General features: G+C 44.4%; 1 protein-coding gene across 1 annotated transcript in view; it reads left to right on the top strand.

Annotated features, from left to right (window-relative positions):
• LRPPRC (leucine rich pentatricopeptide repeat containing) overlaps nucleotides 1-23,080 on the top strand; it is a 402,453-nt gene that overhangs the window by 235,745 nt on the left and 143,628 nt on the right. Inside the window, exon 24 of the mRNA XM_082250995.1 lies at nucleotides 9,021-9,145. Coding sequence (XP_082107121.1) covers nucleotides 9,021-9,145 — 125 coding nt within the window. The remainder of the gene's footprint in view (nucleotides 1-9,020; nucleotides 9,146-23,080) is intronic.

The raw sequence follows: 23,080 nt of genomic DNA, 5'->3' as shown, positions 1-23,080 counted from the left end.
TGACAGCAAGGAGAGCATAATAATTACATTAATGAGTACCCCCCTCCCCTTTAAAAAATTTATTTATTTATTTATTTATTTTTTTTCTTTCCTTTCCTCACAAATGAGTTTTTTCTTTTTTTTTTTCACAAGAAGGTGTGGGAGTCACAATTGGATTTAATTTTCACAAACTCACAAAGTCCCCCCCCTCCCTTTTTTTTTTTTTTTTTTTTTTGTTCAGCACAAATATTATATTCAGTTTTATCACATTTACAGAAAACATATTTATTGACGCAATACTTAAACTAAAATCACAGGTGCACTACATTTATAGTACTCAGCAAAATTTGTTAATCATTGGTGGCTCTAGAGTACCAATGTTATTTATAAAAGTATATATAGTATCACATGACACAGGAATACACAGATATAGGAGATACGAGAGAACACAATAGGGAACGCTTAGGGGAGGTTAATGGTACTCAGATAATGGAAATTGAGGGGATGCTGTTTGGAGTAAAGGGAACATCAAATATAGGATAGACTCCCTTGGGTAAGGGGCTCCCACTTATATAACCCCCAAGATCACCCTCTATTAAAAGTGAGTAATTTACTCTCCCCCCCACTTAGTTACAGGGAGTTTAGGGGACTACACAGATGAGGAGGTATACCTGGCCCCACCCCCATTGTGTACACTCCTCACTAGGTATAGCGGGAGTTGGAGGAGGGAGGGGGGAGGGAACTTCTCTATCTGTTTAGATTAGATGCCCTTGGAGAGAGATACAACAGGGAAGAGGAATAGAGGAGATGAAGCGGAGAAGGCCTAAGGTAATAAGAAGTATAGAAATAGGTGGATGTAGGACTTTAATTAAGAATATGTGTGAGTATGAGATTAAGGAGACGGTGGAAATAATTTCATTGTGGAATCTGACTTCTGGGTCAAACAGAGCTGTGGGCACTATGAAGAAGATGGATTCAGTGAGATAAGTGATAAATGGTGAACGTGTTAATTTGATACTAGAGGTGGGAGGAGAGGGAGAGACTCTAATTTTTAATTCCCTTTTTTTTTTTTTTTTTTTCTCTCTTTCTTCTTTTCCCCATTTTTGCTTTTTCTTCTTTGTTTAAAAAAATAGAAAATATTAGGGACAAGGGAGAGTTCCGATGATCTTAGTTAACCGAAATAATTAAGTCCAGTAAATTTGATTAAAACTGATATGATAGAGGATGTTAGAAATAACCATCTGTCAAATGTTATATAACGTGGACTGTATTTGAAACGATGTAATGGAATATCTTCAGTGTTCCTTTTGAATAAATAAATTAAATTTAAAAAAAAAAAAAAATAAAGGTCCATGATACATGAGCAAACCTGCCACTGGCAACAACCCACCATCATCGGGATTTCCAACAGACATCTTACCTTTTACTCTTTCTCATTTCCTTTTCTAGAGTGTGAAAATTCTACTAATGGGGCCAGCAAAGGAAAACATTTTTATCAAAGTGGTACTAAACCCAGGAGCCTGCATTCACTAAATCTGGTCCCTGACAGCACACAGTACATGGAAATGCAATTATTTTTGTAAAAATAAACTGCTAAATACCTTTTCTCATCATCAGTTAGAGCCATCTTGTGACTTCTATCAGTGTCCCCAAGTGCAGAATTATTTCACAATGTCATCAACAGTGCAGCGCATCACCACTTCTGCTATGCAAATACACATCCAATCCATATATCACACCAATATTCATCAGACTCCAACAGCTCAGGTGCCAGTGATCCTTTCTCTGTATATAAAGCTCACACCATGGAACGCACACAGAAAATGTATATTGTGTAGTATTTTATTAAAATATGACCAATAGTTCATAAAATAAACAATCCATGTGGAAAGTATATAAAAATGCTATAAACTCCAGAAGCCTCCGATCTGATTGGTGGACTCGGCAGTGGGACGTCCGTATGTACAGGCCCCACCTAACACGTTTTGTACACATGCACTTCCTTTAGGGAATCACTTACCAAAATCTGATGCAGCTGTGCATGGTAGCCAATCCGTTTTTAGTTTCAGGTTGTTCAGTAAAGCTTTGACAATAAAACTTGGAAGCTGATTGGTTTATTTGCTGAACCGCACTAGATTTTGAACACTCCAGTTTTAGTAAATCACCCCCAGTGTCTCTTAATCTCCCAATCACAAGTCTGCAAGCATATGTTTTATGGAAGGAAATATTTTTGAAATGTAGAAGGTGTTGGGGTAGTGCTATCTACCACCACACTGTACAACAGCTGTAGTATTTGTCTGCTTTTGCTTTCAATGAAAGCGGACACAGAGAAATAGGCAGTACAGCAAATGTACGTATAGTTCATATTCCTATCGCACACCTTCCTGGTTTGTAGGCTTGTGTGTACTGGGTGCTGAAGCGATCACCAGTTGGCAACTGGATTAGTTACAGGTAGATACATATTCGCCAGCACCCCAAGGATCTTGCAAAAGCAGTCCAAAAAACTTTATTCAAGATACGATCACATCAGAAAAATAAAGTGCAACGTTTCGGAGCCGCGCAGGACCCCTTCACATCACATACCTGACGAAGGGGTCCTGCGCAGCTCCGAAACATTGCACTATATTTTTCTGATGTGATCGTATCTTGAATAAAGTTTTTTGGACTGCTTTTGCAAGATCCTTGGTGTGCTGGCGAATATGTATCTACCTAACAGCAAATGTATGTGACTGTCCAGTGTATAGTTTTTTTTATGCAGAGGGCATTGTAACATGCATTATTAACTCCGTAACACTATGCGTATTTTTAATTATGGGGAGTTGGGGTTGGTGGTCCTAAAAGTACAATTTTTACCATGTCACCATATAACTTGTCTTATAGGTTAATCCCCAAAGCAAAGTTCTAAATATGGGTGATGTTTTGAAAGTAAGACTAGTGTCAACTGACAACTTCCACCTGGTGTGTCATGACCATAGTCTGATATGTCTTGAGCTCTGTTATCCAGCTAGCATCACCACACAGTCTTAAAGTTAACCTGTAATTTAGTCTTCACCCCAAATGACAAAAATTCAAATGTCTCAGTGGGAAGCTGGGAGATGAACCGCAAACAGGGCTTACTAAGGAGAGAAATTGCATGGAAACCTGTCAGCTAGGCCTTACTATACCTCTTTGTCAGTAATATTACAATCAAATTAATGTTTTTTTGGCATGTATATTTTTCATTTTTTCACACCCTCCAATCTACTTCGGTATAAAATAGTAATTCAGTTGCATGGCAACGCACATTGGCTGCAGTGGGCAAGGGAAGTAAAAATGTAGAGCTTAACAGAAGGGTATAAGAAACGTTTAATTTCAAAGTGAGTAAATGTGATGGGATCTAATTTTTCATTCCTTAGTGTGGCTGGTGCTCTTCCCCTTGAGTGTATGGTGCATTATGTTGCTATATCTGGGGGTTGTTTTTAACCATTTTCAGTCCTTGAAGGCCTATTTAAAGTCAACTCCACCTCTTTTTGCAAACTTAATGTTTTAAGGTGGAGTACAAAAGTTATTCATTTTGTAAATTGCATTGTAGAGGCTTTTAAAGCGGCCCTGGCAGGCAACAAAGAACAACAAGAGGAAACCTTACCGCAAAAGAGTGCTTACCTCTCTGGTGGACCTGTGTGTCGTGTTTCCTCTCTTCGTTCCAGTGCTACTGTCTCCGTAAATGTCTTAGCATTTGACATTTCCATGAGTGTCAAATGCTTATGTCCCTAGCCTTGTGCTGTGGTTCCAGGCTTAGCTCATACATCACTGAATAAACAACAAAGGTGACCAGCGCTATGGAGTATCTTAAGTGTAAAAGATTTTTTAGGTACGGGTGTAAGCAGCCACAAACCAACCCCTGGAGAACCAAGGGCAAGATGTATGTCAAGAGGGAAGAGTTTGTATGAGGCGCTACCTGTTTGAGCAGTTTCTAAAAAAAGGGGGGAATGGTACCCCTACAAAAATGTGTGTGCAAAGAAACTGAATAAAGTGCTTAGTGCAGAAGGTGAATTGGCAAACACCGCCCAAAAAACAAAAGTGCACAGTGACAAATAAATAATGTAATATACGTGACTGCTCGTATGTTTAAATTATAAATTGATAACATATAAAGTTCCAGTGAAAAAAATGTGCAAAAATGCAGTAATGGTGAATATCAATATCAAAATGCAAAATATTTTATTATATTAGAAACACACCCTACAAGTGTAATGAATAATGATGAATAAGTGAAAGTTCAAACACAAAGTGTATTGTGAGTGAGGTGCCCAAAGATAGCAACCAATTGGTAACACTCTCACCCAGTATTCCTCTTCTGGGCCAGAGAAGTAGATATGTAGCCACAGAGGAAAAAATCCAAACCATAATCAGGGGTTCCTTCAGCCCGGCGGACCATGTTGGGAGCTGCCTCCCTCAAGAAGTGTTAATCTGTGGTGCTCAAGCAGAAAGATACGGGACCCCAATAGCGTAGCAATCCATATGATGTACAGTAGCAAGTGCAGAAAAACGTACACTTCGGACCGATCACATCAGCCGTAGATAGGACGCCGGGACGCTTCCGCGTTCCACGGCTCCGAACCATTCAGACCGGAAGTGACATGTGGCGTACGTAGCTCCGCCCTACGCGTTTCGTCAGACGTCTACTGGAGCGGCGGGCAATTCCATTGTTACCAAGGTGAGTAATAGTCCAAAATAATTGAAACCATCTCAAGCTAACATCTAAGAAACTGAAGGCCTTTTGCTTTAATAAGTGTTTATGAATCCACAATGAAGAGAACAGTAAAGCCCCCCCCACCGCTTGGTCCTACTTTGCTGCTTATGGATTGTGATAGCTTGTTCTCATAAATTTAACTACTGTGTGGAGATATATACACACACACAGCGGGTAAAATAAGTATTGAACACGTCACCATTTTTCTAGGTAAATATATTTCTAAAGGTGCTTAATGGCATTAAATTTTCACAATATGCCGGTAACAACCCATGCAATCTATACTTACAAAGAAACCAAAACAAATAAGCTCAGAAATGAAGTTATCTGTATTAAAATGGAATGACACAGGGAAAAAGTATACATTTTCTATTGGGTTACATAGTTTGTGAGGTTGAAAAAAGACATCAGTCCATCCAGTTCAACCTATGATGTGTGTGTGTGTTTGCTGTTAACCGTACATTGAATACCGCTGTATGTTGTGGTCTTTAAGGTGCCCATCTAATAGTTCTTTTAAACTATCGATGCTCCCTGCTGATACGACTGCTTGTGGAAGAGAATTCCACATTCTTACTGCTCTGACAATGAAGAACCCCTTACGTATTTTAAGGTTAAACCGTTTTTCCTCTAATTTCAGTGAGTGGCCACGCGTCTTATTGTATTCCCTTTCCCTAAAAAGTTTGTTCCTTATGCTAGGGTCCTCACCAGTACAGTATTTGTACATTGATATCATATCCCCCCTCAGTCGTCTCTTCTCCAGAGAGAATAGGTTCAGTGCTTGTAGTCTTTCCTTATAGCTGATGTCCTCCATTCCCTAATTATTTTTGTTGCCCTTCTCTGGACTCTCTCCAGTTCCAGCACATCGTTCCTGAGGACCGGTGCCCAGAACTGGACAGCATACTCCAGATGTGGCCGGACCAGAGTCTTGTAGAGTGGGAGAATAATCTCTTTATTTCTGGAGTGAATCCCCTTTTTTATACATGCCAGTATTCTGTTGGCTTTGCTTGCAGCTGCTTGGCATTGCATGCCACTGCCAAGCCCATTGTCCACCAGTACCCCCAGGTCCTTTTCCATCCTAGACTCACCCAGAGGTTCCCCCCTAGTGATTAGCTTGCTTTCGTGTTTCTGATGCCCAAGTGCATTACTTTACATTTTTTAACATTAAACCTCATCTACCATGTAGTTGCCCACCCCATTATTTTGTTCAGGTCTGCTTGTAAGGTTTCCACATCCGGCATCGAAGATATTGGCATGTTTAGTTTATTATCATCCGCAAATACTTAGATTGTACTAGATATCCCCTCCTCTAGATCATTTATGAATAAATTAAACAGGATTGGTTCAAGTCAGGTGATTGGCTGGGCCATTCTAGCAGCTTTATTTTCTTTGAAACCATTTGAGAGTTTCCTTGGCTTTGTGTTTGGGATCATTGTCTTGCTGAAATGTCCACTCTTGTTTCATCTTCATCATCCTGGTAGATGGCAGCCGATTTATATCAAGAATGTCTTGGTACATTTTTCCATTCATCCTTCAGCTCCACACCATAATGTTCCCACCTCCAAATGTCACTGTTGGTATTGGGATGTTTGTGGGATGAAGTGCAGTGCCATTTGGCCTCCAAACATGGTGTGTATTATGCCATCCAAAGAGTTCAATTTTGGTCTTATCTGACCAGACTATATTCTCCCAGTATTTCACAGGCTTGTCTAAATGTTGTGCAGCAAACTTTAAACAAGCTTCAACATGCTTTTTCTTCAGCAATGAAGTCTTGCGTGATGAGCGTGCATACGAGCCATGGTGGGCGAGTGCATTACTTATTGTTTCTTTGAAACAATTGTACCTGCTAATTCCAGGTCTTTCTGAAGCTCTGGACAAGTGCTCCTTGGCCCTTGGACAACTCTTCTAATAATTATTTTCACTCCTCTGTCAGAAATTTAGCGAAGCGCACCTGGTCATGGCTGATTTATGGTGAAATTATGTTCTTTTCACTTCCGGATTATAGTCTCAACGGTGCTTACTGGAACATTCAGAAGTTTGGAAATGCTCCTGTAACCAATGCCATCAGTAGGTTTTGCAACAATAAAGTTGTGAAGGTCTAGAGAGAGCTCTTTGCTTTTACCCATTATGAGATGTTTCTTGTGTGACAACTTGGTAATGAGATAACTTTTTTAAAGTTCATCATTTGAGACTGAACCAGCTGATATTAATTTGCACTGACAAGGGGAAGGATAGCTTGCTTATTACTGATTAATTTCAGCTGGTGTCTTAGCTTTCCCTACCTTTTTGCACCTCCCTTTCTTCATGTGTTTATTACTTTTTCTCTGTGTCATTCCATTTTATTACATATAACTCAATTTTTGAACGTATTTGTTTCGGTTTCTTTCTATGTATAGATTGAATGGGTTGTTACCGACGTGGTGAAAATTCCGTGTCAATAGCACCTTTAGAAATATATTTACCTAGAAAAATGGTTGCATGTTCAATACTTATTTTTCCCTGCTGCATGTATGAGTGTGTGTGTGTATATATATATATATATATATATATATATATATATATATGTGTGTATGTGTGTATATAGATATATAGATATATATATATATATATATATATATATATATATATATATATATATATATATATATATATATATATATATATATATATATATAATCTTTGTAGGGTGTGATAGAGCTGCACTTTTATTTTATTTTTTATTTTTTTTTTGCAAATACATTATTTTTAAATGCTGGCAGTTTAGTAGGGAATAGGGTGATAGTGCAGAAGAATATTATTTTTGTATTCATAAGACTGGTCTTTGCCTACCTTAAAACTAAGAAACTCACTTGGTAGGTAACAGAATCTTGGGACTTAAAGCTTTGGTGCACACCCCGTATCATGCAATTTGTTTTAACTATGTCGAGGTGAGTGTCCTCATTAAAAAAAAAAAAAATCTGTCAACTTTTACCTCATTGACTTCAAATTGGACCCAGAGGGCAGACAGGTACTTGTGATACATGTGAATTCTGAAGATCTGGCAATTCTAATTTTGGGGCTTTACTCCTACCTGCAGACACTACTGTGTTCTCTACGGTTATGCAACTGGCACTCTACTTTGGAACAGGCCAGATCCTCCTGTTAGATGGCTTCATTGTGGCACCAGTCCTCTAATGGACAGATTCCAATCCATCAGTACGTCTCCTTATGATCAAAAAAACTGGGCCGCAACCTATGGTCCAGTTACTATGTGGAGTAGCTTTAATTCCACCCAAAAAGCATATACCTTCTATTCTACCTTGTACTGTTCTCTAGCTCGCATATAGACTTGGCCTTCGACCCTCTAGAGGTCCCTTGCTTTGTCACCGCTATCCAATTCCTGCCAAGAGGACAATGTGATTTTTATTGGACTAAATCTAGGTTGTTTCCTTTAGTCCCAAGGAAATAATGATTTGGCATTCCCTACTCCCCTTTAGTTGGTGCATCCTTTTACATACCTGGCTATTTCTAAGGACAGGGAGGTGCATAATTCCTCTTAAGGTGTTTTGAAACTCACAACCGTGAAATCAGACTGCATATGCAGTAATGCATGCTCGTTATACTCACTGTGGAACCTAAGGGGATAATCCTCTATATTGTGTAAAAAGGCTGTTTGATCCTGTATGCACAGATCCTCCCCTTCCTGCATTGTCCCCAAAACCTCTTCAGATAAGACCGAGTTATTGGAGTCAATCTGCACATTCTCAATTTGGTTTGTATTTCTATAGAGTTTTTTTTTTTTTTTCTTGGGAGAGTGCATGTGATCAGCACTGTCCAAACAGAGGTTCAGGGGTCCTGTATCCTTATAGGACAATCAGGGGAGACTGAACACTAATCCTACAAGCTTTAACCAGACATTGATAGCGGGCACAAGACTGCTATATACTGCTGATGAGAAAAGGTATTTTGCAGTTTATATTTACTAAAATATTTGCATGTTCTGTGTACTGTGGGAGACCAGATATAGTGAATGCAGGTTCTGGATTTAGAAACACATTTTAACCTCATTCCCATTCTACAACAGGTGAAGACCAGGTTTAATCCCTGGTCCATAATCCCACTAAAGTTCATGGGAAGGATCAACAATTAGATCCTGCCATGTTAGTCTCCCAATTCTGTTTCTGGATTTATGGATTGTATTTGCCTACAGAACTGAGTTGTAAGTAGTATTGTAACCACTCTGGAAGCCACTTTGCTGCGTTTGCTTATTGTATTTGCCAGCCTTCCATAAAAAGAAACGTTAAAAACCCTCCAATTTTTCCTATTCCTTTAGGAATGATCCTTCAGGCGCTTTGGATACCATGATAAAATGTCACGAGAAGTACAAGTGCTGTCCATTTCAGTATTTCCTGCTGTTGAAGTTGGTAGAGATGGGAGAAACAGACCTGCTGAAGAAAGGTATGTGTATACTGTGTATAGTGGTATCTTTAAAATTCCCTGTTTTAATTTTTTTGTGTCCTCTCATCAAATCATTGATTTATTGCTGCCAGTCTGTTGGTCAGCTAGCCTTGTATATCTATCCCCCGAGACTAGTTTATAGAAAGTTATAGAAAGGTGAAACTTTCCTGCTTTTACGAGATAATCTATATAGATATATACAGTAGTGTAGCAGGGATTTAAACAGATCATCCTTTGGCCGTTTTGGCTAATCCAGTTGACAGGTCTCTCCACTGCATTGCACATTCTTGGCTCTGATCTGTCAGCCATGTAGTCACATTTCTCTTTTTGTTATGTAAGGAGTCTCAATCCTAATGTTACACTCTGTATTGTAACAAGGAGAGTCTAACCACGTCTAATGCTGTAAAGTGTATGAAACCCAAAACTTCTTCTTTTCTTTTCTGTTCATTGATAGACACAGCTCCTGATCTTCTTAACCGTTGGGTTATACTGCTCCCTACAGGAATATGACACTAGGCTGTTTGGAGCTACCCTGGATGACATCATTAAAGGTCTCACAGGGGGGAAAGAGTACCTTTCTTCCGCAGACTACTAAGGGCAAGGACCCTCGCCATAGACGTCGTCCCTTCTTCTAGAATTATAAGAAGTTTCTTCGTCCTTTAGGTTTGACTGACAAGAGCTCGCAGCCTTTCAGGGCCTCACCTGGAGGATCCAAACGAACCTGGTCTGGCAACCCGAGAGCAGATTTCTTCAGACCCACGGACAAGGCTCCTTCAGTGGGAAGTGCGCCCTCACTCGTATCGGGAGTGGGGGGACATCTTCACTGGTTTACGCACCCGTGGACTTCCCTAGTACAAGACAAGTGGCTCCACTAAATTTTTTGGTCCAGCTGCAAGATTAAGTTTCGCTCTTGTTCCCCTGCAAGGTTCTTTCCTTCCAATTTGCGCCTATCCCCGAAACGCTTACAGGGTCTGTTTAAGCTGGTACAAGACCTGTTACTTCAAGGGGTGATTGTCCCGGTTTCCGACTTCAGGGTTTTTACTCAAACCTGTTAACAGTCCCAGAAAGGAAGGCAAGGTGCGTCCCATCTTGGACCTCAAAGGGCTGAACTGCTTTCTGATTTTCCTGCCTCTATCGACATATTGGAATGTGAAGGTAAGCATTCTTGATGTGTCGGTCACCAGTGCTTCCTTCGCTTTCCCGTGGGAGAGGAACATGATCAGTTTGTGGCGTTACCCTTTGGTCTTGCCTCTGCTCATGACTGGCCTCACCGGGCTTGGTACGCTGATCTGGTGCGGCTGGTCGCTGACATTCCTTGGAGGCTTCCTCTCAGGGAGAATCTACTGTCCCAAAAACCAATCTTCCATCCTGCTTTACAGTCGCTGGCTTTGACGGCTTGGCTGTTAAATGCCAAGTGCTGATGGATAGAGGTTTGTCTGCATTGGTGATTCCAACGCTGTTAAAAGCTAGGAAATCTACTTCTAGGATGATCTACCATCATATGTGGAAGATGTACATTGCATGATGTGAATCTCTTGGGGTTCATCCTTGCTCTTTCTCAGTGGCTCGGGTCTTGACCTTCCTTCAATGGGGGGTTGAGCAGAAACTGAATATAGTGAAAAAACTATCAGCGCAAGACTAAGTGAAATTCAAATGTGTATAAAATGTGCTAGAATAAATCAATATATAAATCCGGCTGCATACACAAATTGTGTCCACACCTCACAACAAAAACATAAAAATCAAAAAACGTGCTGCGCTGTGCTGAGCAGAAACTGGCCTTAAGTACTATCAAGGGTCAGGTGTCGGCCTTAGCCGCCTTTTTTCAATGGCCCTTGGCCACGCACTCCCTGGGAGTTAGGCACTTGGCCCCTCCAGTGCGGTCTCTGTTGTCGCCTTGGGACCTCATTTTGGTGCTCTGTCCTTCAGAAGCCTCCTTTTGAGTATCTTTGGGCGATTAGCCTGCTTACGCTGTCCCAGAAGGTGGTCTTCTTGGTGGCTGTCACTTCATGTGCGAAGGGTGTCTAAATTGGTGGCATTATCCTGTCCTTCACCTTACTTGGTGGTTCACAGAGATAAGGTGGTTCTTCATCCCTGTACGTCGTTCCTTCCAAAGGATGTCTCTGAGCAGAACTCCAACCTAGCCTCAAGGGTTCATTGAACTTTGAAAGGAGCTTGTCTGCCAAGTATTATGACATTGCTGAATGGAGGTCAGTGCAGATGAATAGTACATGTTCTGTACATTTGGTATCCAACAGTCAGGTTTTAATTTGTACTCATCAGGCTCTTAAATCTTTCTGCAGAAAGTGGAGCTTTATGACCATCATCACTCACCTACACAAACCCTTATGTGACTTCAAACAGGGCAGCTTAGAGCAAGGGTCCTCAAACCTTCCAAACAAGGGGGCCAGTTCACTATACTTCAGACCTTAGAGGGGTCAGACTGTATACAATAGGAGTTTAAAATGCCCTGGCAAAAGGGAAAGTAAACCGTGCTCCAGAGTCGGTGGTTTGTGGGTGGAGGAAAAATACCCCCTACTTAAAGTGTCTTCCTTGCTATTAGATGGAATAATGCCCTATCATTGGTGTTTGTGAAAGGAATATTGCTCCATCATTGATGTCAGTAGAAGGAATAATGCTCCATCGTTGGTGTCAGTGGGAGGAATAACGGCCAGTGGCTGGTGTCAGTAGGAGGAATAAAGTCCACTGGTTGGTGTCAATGGGAGGAATAGCACTCTGTTAACTACCTCCCACCCGGCCATAGTACATATACGGCCGGGCGGGAGTCTCGTCCTTCTGAATGGACGTTCCGGAACGTCCTTCAGAAGGAGAGAGATCGCGCCGCCGCGGGCACGCGCAGCGGCGCAATCTCGATGTGCCTGTGTCCCTCGGACACAGAGCGACATCATTCGGCAGGAGGGCCCTGTGATTGGCCCTCCTGATCACATGATGGCTGTGTCCAATCACAGCCGTCATGTAATGTAAATAGAGCCGTTGTAACGGCTTCGATCTCTTCTCCTCCTGACAGATCCTGTCAGTGAGGAGAAGATCAGAGGATCGGTGCTGCTGAGGGGGTGATCAGTGAGTATTTCTAATTACTCACTGATCACAGGGGGGGTCTGTGCTGGTAATCAGAACATTGATTACCAGTGCAGCCCTGGGGGGGGGGGGTGCCACTAAGCCACCAGGGATGCCCACCCATGACCACCAGGGATGCCCACTATGGCCACCAGGGATGGCAAGCAGGGCTCAGAGAGCCCCCCAGTGCCCTCCCTATCAGTGTTGCCCACCAATGGCATCTATCAGTGCTCCCCACCAGTGCCATTATTGCCATCTATCAGTGCCGCCCACCAGTGCCCATTATTGCCCACCAGTGCTGCCTATCAGTGCCGATCAGTGCCCCCCATCAGTGCCGATCAGTGCCACCCATCAGTGCCGATCATTGCCGCCCAACAGTGCCACTATCAGTGCCCATCAGTGCCACCCATCAGTGCTGCCTATCACTGACCATCAGCGCTGCCTATCAGTGCCCACCAATGCTGCATATCAGTGCTATCTATCAGTGCCCATCAGTGCTGCATATCAGTGCTACCTATCAGTGCCCATCAGTGCTGCATATCAGTGCCACCCCATCAGTGTCTCCTCATCAGTGCCTGTCAGTGCGGCATCATCAGTGCTCATCAGTGCAGGAAAAAACATATCTATTTACAAAATTTTATAACCTAAACAAAAAACTTTTTTTTTTTTTTCAAACTTTTCAGTCTTTTTTTATTTGTGCACCAAAAAAGAAAAAACCTGACGGTGATCAAATACCACCAAAAGAAAGCTCTATTTGTGGGGAAAAAATGACACAAATTTGGTTTAGGTACAGCGTTGCATGACCGCGCAATTGTCATTCAAATTGCAACAGCGCTAAAAGCTGAAAATTGGTCTGGGAAGGAAGGGGGTTTAAGTGCCCTGTATTGAGGTGGTTAAAGACAAAATGCCAGACTTAGACTTTCTGACAGCTTAAAAGAGCTGTATGGGGTTTTATTTTTTATTTTTTTTTAATTCATACTTGCGGTCCCCCAGCGCCACTAACACTGAGAACCGAGCGATCGAACACTGCCGATCACTCGGTTCTCACAGCTCCCCAAGCATAAAGCTGCTGATTGTCAGTCAGCCGCTCTCTCCTCTGCCCCCTCCTCGCTCTCTGAATCGCGGAGCTGCGGAGGGGGGCTGGAGTGGCCGGCTCAGGCTCTCAGCAGCTCACTGAGAGGCTAAGCCACATAGCGATCTAGCCATGTGGACGGATCCCGACTCCATGGTCATGACGCCCAAGCCTGGGTCAGCTCTGTGATGTCATTAGAGAGCGGACTTCAGAGTATAGCCAAACGAGCTTTGGGTGTACTTCTTTAAACTAAATGTCAATGCAAAATCTGTTTCTCTTTTGTTCATTGACGGACACAGCTCCTGATATTCATAATCATTGGGTTATACTGCCCCTACAGGAGTAGGACAACAGGCAGAAAAAAATTCTGTCTACTCCCATGAGCAGTCCCAGGGGGTATACTCCCTCTCCCTGCTATAGCCACTCAGTTTGTTTATGCCTAGTAAGGACTTATTTCCTTGCTGGGATCTTTGGTCCTGGCAAAAGTTTTTGGATACATAGATTTTTTTTTTCTCCTGGATTTTTTTAATCTACAATCAACTGCCACAGACCTCAGCTGCACGCTTGGTAGGCCACGACATAGCCCCACTGGACGGGAGCTGGCCTGCGAGTAAAAATGCCTTGTGAGTTCGCATACGACCGGGCCTCGGCCAGAGTTGCAGAGTTCCTCCTGGCCGACAGCCCCCTATTGCGATGGAGAGGGGTTCTGTTTGGAGCAGTGCCTCCCTGGTTCCTGGTGTGGTGAGTGGCTTTCCCCGTTTTCTCCTGGAGGGTTTTGGGGTGGATGTGGGCCTCTTTGGGAGGGTCGGACCCCCCGTTCCTCTCCTTCCCACAGGCACCCAGACCATTAGATCCGGCTAGTAGGGGAACGAAGGAGTCCCTTATATGGTGGCTTCGTTCTCCGGCGCTTCAGCTGTTAAATTCCTTCCTACCCTTGTATTAGACAGTGGTCACCACAGATGCCAGCCTGTCCGGCTGGGGAGGCATCCCCAGCAAGCATTCTGCTCAGGGGATCTGGACGCTGGAAGAGTCCAGACTCACAATCAATGTCTTGGAACTCCGAGTTACATGTGTCTGAATCTTTGGACGGATCATCTTCAGGGTTGTCCAGTGCGCATTCAATCGGACAGTGTCATGGCCGTGGCTTATGTCAATCACAAGGGGGCACAAGAAGTGTCCTGGTGGCTCTGGAGGTAGCCGACATTTTAAGGTGGGCGGAACGGTTCGGTCCAGTCCGCTCTGCCGTACCCATTCCCGGTGCGTGAAAAATTGGCAGGCGGATTACCTCAGTTGGCAGGCATTGGACCACGGGGAGTGGTCCCTTCATCTGGAGCGGTTTCATTAGCTGTGTCTCCGGTGGGGCACCCCCGAGGTGGATCTGTTAGTGTCTCGACTCAACAGAAAAATGCAGAGGTTTGTGACTAGGTCAAGGGATCCTCTGACGGAATGCCACAGACGTGCTGGTGGTCCCCGTGGTCAGTATCATCTGATTTACTCCTTCCCTCTTCTCAAGCTTCTGCAAGACTTCTACGCAGGATCGAGGCAGAAGGGATTCCGGTCATCTTGATGGCTCCGGACTGGCCTCACCGGGGTTGGTACGCCGTCCCAAGACCGATCTTCCATCCTGCTTTACAGTCGCTGGCTTTGACAGCTTGGCTGTTGAACGCCTGGTGCTGAAGGATAGGGGTTTATCTGAATCTGTGATTCCTACCGCTAGGAAGATCTACCATTGTACATTAATGGAATACGTACATTGCGTGGTGTGAGTCTCTTGGGGGTTCTTCCTTGCTCCTTCTCGGTGGCTCAGATCTTGACCTTCCTTCAACAAGGGGTTGAACAGAAATTGGCCTTGAGTACCATCAAGGGCCAGGTATCGGCTTTGGGGGTCTTCTTCCAACGACCTTTGGCCACACACTCCCTGGTGTGTACCTTTCTCCAGGGTGTCCGACACTTGGTTCCTCCAGTGCGGCCTCCGTTGCCACCTTAGGATCTTAATTTGGTGCTTATAGCTCTGCAGAAGCCTCCCTTTGAAAATATTCGGGAGATTCCTCTGCTTACGCTGTCCCAGAAGGTGGCCTTTTTAGTGGCTATCAACTCTGCGTGCAGGGTGTTATCCTGTCCACCTTACCTGATGATTCACAGGGATAAGGTGGTTCTTCACCCCAGTCCGTCGTTCCTTCCAAAGGTTGTCTCTGATTTTAATTTGAATGAAGACATTGTGTTGCCTTTCCTGTGTCCCAGGCCAAAACATTCAAAGGAAATTGCCTTGCATGTCTTGGATGTTGTCCGGTCAATTAGGGTGTACCTGGCAGCTATGGAGTCTTTCAGGAAGTCAGACTCTGTGTGCTCAGGCCTCGGAAAGGGTTGTCCGCTTCCTCTGTAAACATTTCCAGATGGACCAGACAGACGGTGGTTCAGACCTATTCCAACAGGGGTCAGGTTCCTTCTCCCCTTGTCAAGGTGCACTCTACTAGGGCACTTAGTGTCTCCTGTGCTTTCCGTCATCAGGCATCAGTGACACAGATTTTCAAGGTGGCCACCTGGTCGTCGGTGCACACTTTTGCAAGTTTTATAAAGTGGATGTGTTGGCATCTGCAGATGCTTTTTTTGGCCGTAAGGTTTTGCAGGCTGCTGTTTAAGAGGACCTGATCCTCTTTGAGTGTATTTTTTTTTTTTTGGTGGGCTCCTGTTGCCTGGTTGGCTAATGTTTTGCCTTGGGAATTTTCTTGTTGTTCCCACTCCTCATGTTTAACACTGTTTTGGGATGTCTCAATGGTTATTAAGATCAGGAGCTGTGTCCGACAGTTAACGAAAGAGGAAATGGGATTTTTGACTTACCATAAAATCCATTTCTCTGATGTTCATTGACGGACACAGCACCCAGCCCTCTGTGGAGTTATAATACTTCTGACACTGCTTGTAACAAAACTGAGTGGCTATAGCAGAGAGAGGAAGTATAGCCCCTGGGACTGCCTGTGGGTGTAGCCAGAATGCTTTTCTGTCTAGTGTCCGACTCCTGTAGGGGGCAGTATAACCCAATGGTTATTAATACTAGAAGCTGTGCCCATCAATGAACATCAAAGAAATGGATTTTACAGTAAGTCAAATATCCAATTTTTCTGGTATATTTGGCATCATGCCTCACTGTATACAGTTTTCTTGTGCAAACAATTGCATGGTTTCTTGCTTGGAGATCCTGCCAGTAACAGCCCTTCATGTTACAGGCTGACAACGCTAAGCTACTTCCTCTCCAATGAACAGTATTGTTGTCTGTCTGTCATGTGCACTTCTTCAGTATGCTTTTGGGCTGCCTGTGAGGTCCTTTCGATAGAAAGCCCAATGGCAGAATGACAGCGCTGCTGCTATATGCAAGGCAGTAGCTTAGCATCGTCAGCTTGCAACCGAAAGTACTGTGATTGGCTTGATCTCCAGGTGAGAAACTTTGCAGTAGATTGACGAAAAGATTGTTTGCTCATGAAAACTGTATACAGGGGGGCAGGCTGCTAGACCTACTGAAACATTAGATTTTGCGTTCACATACACTTTTAAAGAAGGCCCCTGCTAAGCTCTGATAATTGACTAGCATTTTAGTCCTACTCCTTCGACCACAGAAGGTTGACTTCATTTATGTGATCATTAAATTTGTACAATGTAAGTGGTTACTCCTAACAATTCCAGAGAGCCAAAGTAGAAGTCTGATTGTTTGGCCCAACAAAGCCCAATTCTTGTCATCTCAATGCTACTCAGTCATATCTAATCTGCTAGGTTTAGATCCTTTTTTTTTTTTTTTTTAAAGGGAAGTGTTTATATATGAAGACTAAGATAAAAAGCTCCTTTTTTTTCCTGTATTTGAAGCTCTTAGAAAATTTAGCAAACCATTAATTACAAGCCTTCCCATAGTGCAGCCTTTTTATTGCGGGAGTCCGCGGTTTCAGCCGACATTTCAACAAAGGCTAATGAATGACAGGTATTATGCTCACAATATTATCCCGATGCCCTCCCATGTTTTCCCGAATAATGAATTAAACCATCAGCGGCCATACTTCATTCTAACTAGAGACCCTTTTGAGGAACGTTCTCTGCAGCTTTTGTGTATAATAGCCATACATTTTGTAATTGATCTGTAAGTGAGAATCACCTTTTCTTTCAGAGCAGGCACTGCTGTGGGCACCGTGATTTTCTCATCTTTCCCTGGGATTGTATGAATAGCCGCTTTCTGATTTTTATACCTTTTTTATTTTTAAAGAAAAAGGGAGCTCTTTTTTTTATTTTTCTAGTTCATTATTTTTTATTTTAACTAAGTATTGCCTTGAGATCCCACAGCTGCCACGTTGCACATATAATGGTTGTCTGACAGTGCATGGGCATGTGCGTTGCAGTTTTTTAAAAAAGATCACATAGGAACACAAATGTAAAGGATGGACAGAACATGTTTAACCACTTCAGCTCCGGAAGATTTACTCCCCTCCCCCTTTCATGACCAGGACATTTTTTGCCATATAGCACTGCGTAACTGGCAATTGCAGATTTGTGCGACACTGTACCCAAATAAAATGATTGTCCTTTTTTTCCCACCAATAGAGCTTTCTTTTGGTGGTATTTGATCATCTTAGTTTTTTATTTTTTTTTGCGCTAAAAAAACAAAAAACAGTTTTGAAAGAACAAAGTTTACTTTCTGCTCTAAAACACATCCAATAAAAATAAGTACATTTAATTTCTTCCTCAATATAGGACTATTTCGTATTCAGCTACATATTTTTGGTAAAAAAAAAATCTCAGTAAGTGTATATTGATTGGTTTGCACAAAAGTTATAGCATCTACAAACTATTGGATATATTTATGGATTTTATTTTTTACTAGTAATGGCGGCGATCAGTGACTTATAGCGGGACTGCGATATTGCAGTGGACAAATTGGACACTGACGCTTTTTTGGGGACCAGTAACACTAATACAGTGATTATGGCTAAAAAATATGCGCTGTCACTGTACTAAAGACACTGGTTAGGAAGGGGTTAACCGGGGCAATCGGAGGGTTAATTGTGTGCCTAGCTTGCCTTTTACTGTAGTGGGGAAGGTGGTTGTACTAGTGGAAGGCATGGATCCATGTTACTGCTTTACAGGAACACAGGAGCCGTGCCTTCCTTACTAACAGAATGGCGATCTACCTTGTTTACATTGGAAGATCACCATTCTGCCTGTGTCCTGAACAGTTAGTTAGCTGGTGCACCTCGGGGCCAAAGGACACACTGATCAGTGTATGTATCAAATGTATGATGTTTTTTGTATGCAATTCCTGTGTGATCAGACAGTGCTGTTAAAAAAGTATTTGCCCCCTTCCTGATTTTTTTTTTTTTTTTTATTGGAGGAATGCGGGCAATGACCCCTTCCTGATTTTATTTTTTGCATGTTTGTTGCACCTAATTATGATTCAGATCATCAAACAAATTTCCCTTTCGTTGATTAACGAACACCGCTCCTGTCATTCTTGACTATTGGGTTATACTGCCCCCTACATGAGTGGGACACTAGGCAGGAAAATAAATTCTGGCTACACCCTTGGGCAGTTTTTTTTTTTTCTGCCTTTTCAGGAGTAAGGACCTATTTTCTTGCTGGGATCTCTGGTCCTGGCAAAATTTTTAGTTAGAAAAATGTTTTCCTCCTGGATTTTGCCCTGTGAGATTTACGATCAACTGCCAGACTAGGCGACAGGCTCGATATTCTAGATCCAGTGGTCACCCCAGTCTGGCCAGCGAGCACGCACAGGCCTCAGCTCTGCGCCAGTTGGCTGCGACATAGCCCCACTGGACAGAGGCTGGCCCTACGAGTTAAACGCCTCGCAAGTTTGCATATGACCTGGCCTCTGCCTGAGTTGCAGCGTTCCTTCTTGCCGACAGCCCCCCATTTCGATGGAGAGGACAGTCCGTCTGGAGCAGTGCCTACCTGGTTTTTGGTATGGTAATTAGCTGTCCCCCCCCCCCCTCTACCCCTGGAGGATTTTGGGGTGGAACGTGGGCCCCTCCTTGAGACAGTTGGACCCCCGGGTTCCCCTCCTTCCTGCAGGCATCCCCTCCCCCCGCCAAGTCCCTCATGCTGCCCCCCCCCCCACCTCCAGATACGCTGGGGAAGTATTTTTTTTGGGTAGTCTGGCCACTTTCCTGGGGTGGGGGCAGGGCACTAAATGGCGATGGAGGTCCGTGGGGTGCACCGCCGGCGACCGGACGATTGATTGTGTGTGGGAGGGTTGTACCTGGTGGGGGCTTTTGCCAGGGTTCCCTGTCCTGCCTGGATCTGAGGCCTGGTCTCCCAAATTCTGGGTCCCTGTGTGCCTCGTGGTGCCGCCAATTTGTTGTAGCCTGTGTGTTTCTATACACGGTGGCCATGTTTGTGTAGTCCGACAGCCATTTTCTTGTGGTTTTCTATTGCAAATAGCGGTGGCCATGCCAGTGGAGCCCTGTGGGCGGCGATTTTGGCGGTGGGATCCCCTCCTTATTCCCTGGTGCTGACTCCCGGATCATTTAGCTTCCTGATCGCTGCACGTGTAGTGCAGTTTCTCCAGGTGGTTTTAGGTGCCTGTGTCGGCGGGTGGTGAGTCTAGTGAGGATCCTGTCTGCTGAGGATCTCTCTGTGCTGGTGCCTAGCTTAAGCTGTGACTGAGGCGCAGGTATCCTTTGGCACTCACAAGCTATCCAGAGCGTCAAAGGTGCTTCCTGTCCCCGCCTATTTTGACAGAATTTTCGCTAAAGAGTGGAGATTACCAAAGCGTCTCTGTGGGGTTCCTAAGCGCTTTACCAGGCGTTACCCCTACAAGGAGTCCTTTCTTAAGAAGTGGACTGTGCCACCGGTGGTGGACCCTCCGGTTTCCAGATTAAACAAGGCAACTTTAATTCCGTAGGAAGAGTCCCTGGCCTTTAAGGATCCGGCTGACCGGAAGGCGGAGGCTGTAGCATGCATTATGCACACCTTAGCTGGCTCGGCTGTGAGGCCGGAATTTACCGTTGCCCTAGTGTTGCAAACTCTGACTGGGTGGACTAAGCTCCTATGCCGTGACCTGGAGGGAGAAAAACTCTCTCCTGCCTTCGTGGAGCTGGCAGACCAGCTGGTCCAGGGGGCTGCAGTTTATCTGTGATGCCTCTTTGGATGCAGCACCTCTGATGGCTCGCCACTCTTTTTTGGTGGTGATCCTTCGGCGTGTCGCTTGGCTCAAGTGCTCGTCTGCGGACCAGACTTCTAAAAAGGCCTTGACTGATCTTCTCTTTCAAGGAGATCGTCTGTGGAGCTACCCTAGATGACATCTGTAACGGAACCGCAACCCACACTGTACTTGTGGTCTTCTGTCAGTATACAGCTTCCTTGCAGTCATGAACATAGATATCAAATCCTAGCTCCCCTCATACAAAGCTAGCCAACAACTTAGCTTGTACTGGAATCTCTCTTTATTGAACAGTCACACAGAATTTATATACAGCATGGACCCCCCCCTCCTGATCAGATTACCACACACAGGTCAGGGGTTGCCTGATTACATTATCATAAGCATGCAATTGTATACAGAAATAGAATTAACATATCTAAAGAACAACCAACACAAACAGTATACTTTTTCCACTCAGCAACTAACCGACGAAAATTATTCAATCAACCTGAGCCAATTAACTAGCAGACTTTCCGTCCTCGAGCTCCTGCAATACGATACACATTATCTCAATACACAAACAGTAGACAAAGCCTGTCTCTGACATTGAAGGACATGGAATAGAAGCCAATGTGATTAGCTTTTTCAATGAACATGTTCAGAATCAAACAGGAATAGTCCTCACATATTTCTCGAGATACATGGCTGACAAATATTACTGTCCCACTTGAAGCAATCCAAACCATTAAGCATCTGTCTTTCACCCCCAGTGACGGTAAGTACCGTCACAACATCCTTATAGGTCTCACAGGGGGGAAGAGTACCTTTCTTCCACAGGCTACTAACGGCAAGAAACCTCGTCGTAGGCGTGGACCTTCCTTCTCCGCTCATAAGAAGTTTTTTTTGTCCCTCAGGGTCGACTGACAACGGCTCGAAGCCTTTCAGGGCCTCCTCTGGTGGATCCAAATGAACCTGGTCTGGCAAGCCAAGAGTGAGCTAATCTCCAGTTCCGCGGACAAGGCTCCTTCATAAAGGTGCGCCCTCACCCATATTGGGGTGGGGCTATGTCTTTGCTGGTTTACGGACCCATGGACTTCCCTGGTACAAGGCAAGTGGATCCACAAAGTCATTTGGTTCGGCTACAAGATCGTGTTTCGCTCTTGTCCCCCGGCAAGGTTTTTATCTTCCAACCTGCTCCTGTCCACAGACTGGTTGCAGGGTCTTTTTGGGGTGGTACAAGACCTGTTGCTTCATGGGGTGATTGTCCCGATTCCAACTTTGGAAGTTGAGGTTTACTCAAGCCTGTTCACAGTCACCAGGAAGGAAGGCAAAGTGCGTCCAAACCTGGACTTTAAGGCGCAAAACTGCTTTGTGTGGGTACTGAAGTTCAAAATTGAGTCCATTCGAACGGTGATGGCATCCCTGCGTTAGGGGGATTTTCTTGCCTCTATAGATATCAAGGATGCCTACCTTCACATTGCAATATGTGCCAGTCGCCAGCGTTTTCTCTGCTTTGCTGTGGGAGAGGAGCATTAGCAATTTGTTGCCTTACCCTTTGGTCTCGTCTTTGCTCCTCCGGTCTTCACAAAAGCATTTGCTCCATTGGGCTACTTGGATGATCTCCTTCTGCGAGCGGAGTCTCCCTCTGCTCTGGTGGAGAATCTGGAGATCACCATACGAACTCTGCGGGAGTTCGGCTGGATTCTGAATTTTCAGAAGTCTACCCTGTTTCCTTGCCACAAGGCTAGACTATTTGTGCCTGACTCTGGACTCGGCCGTAGCCAGAATGCTCCTTCCTCTGGACAAACTCCAGGAATTGCAGGCTGCAATTTGCCTTCTGTTGTCCAACAAATGGTCATCCCTCCGGACTTGCATGCGGGTGCTGGGCCTGATGGTATCTACCATCAAGGCAGTTCCATTTGCACAGTTCCATATGAGGTCCCTGCAAAGGGAGATTCTGGCCAAATAGGACAAGACTCCGCAGTCTCTGGTTAATCAGATCCAGCTGAGTCGGGGAACGACGAGTCCCTGATATGGTGGCTTCACTCTCCGGCGCTTCGTCTGGGCTAATCCTTCCTCCCCTTGTTTTGAACAGTGGTCATCATGGATACCAGCCTGTCCGGCTGGGGAGGCGTCCTCGGCAAACATTCTGCTCAGGGGATCTGGGCGCTGGAAGAGTCCAGACTACCGATCAATGTCCTGGAAATCCAAGCGATCAGACTGTGTTTGGATCATTGGACGGATCGTCTTCAGGGATGCACAGTACGCATTCAATCGGACAATGCCATGGCAGTGGCTTATGTCAATCACCATGGGGGGGAACAAGAAGTGCCCTGGCGGCTCTGGAGGTAGCCGGCGTTCTAAGGTGGGCAGATCGGTTTGTTCCAGCCCTCTGCCATACACATTCCCAGGGTGGAAATTTGGCAGGCGGATTACCTCCAGTCGGCAGGTGTTGGACCAAGAGGAGTAGTCCTTTCATCCGGTGGGGTTTCATCCGCTGTGTCTCCGGTGGGGTACCCTCAAGGTGGATCTGTTGGCGTTGCTGTATGCAATGTTTTTAGTGGCGTTGGAAAGAATAGTACCACAATTAGGCAGACAAGGTCTTACCACCAAGAATTCTGTTGTGGTCTAATCGTAGGGCTATTGTATT

The sequence above is a fragment of the Pelophylax lessonae genome, assembly GCF_965119305.1.
Source record: "Pelophylax lessonae genome assembly, chromosome: 3".
Classification (NCBI taxonomy): Eukaryota; Metazoa; Chordata; class Amphibia; order Anura; family Ranidae; genus Pelophylax; species Pelophylax lessonae.
Note: the sequence above shows the minus strand (reverse complement) of the source record. Positions and strands in the feature narration are given on the sequence as shown.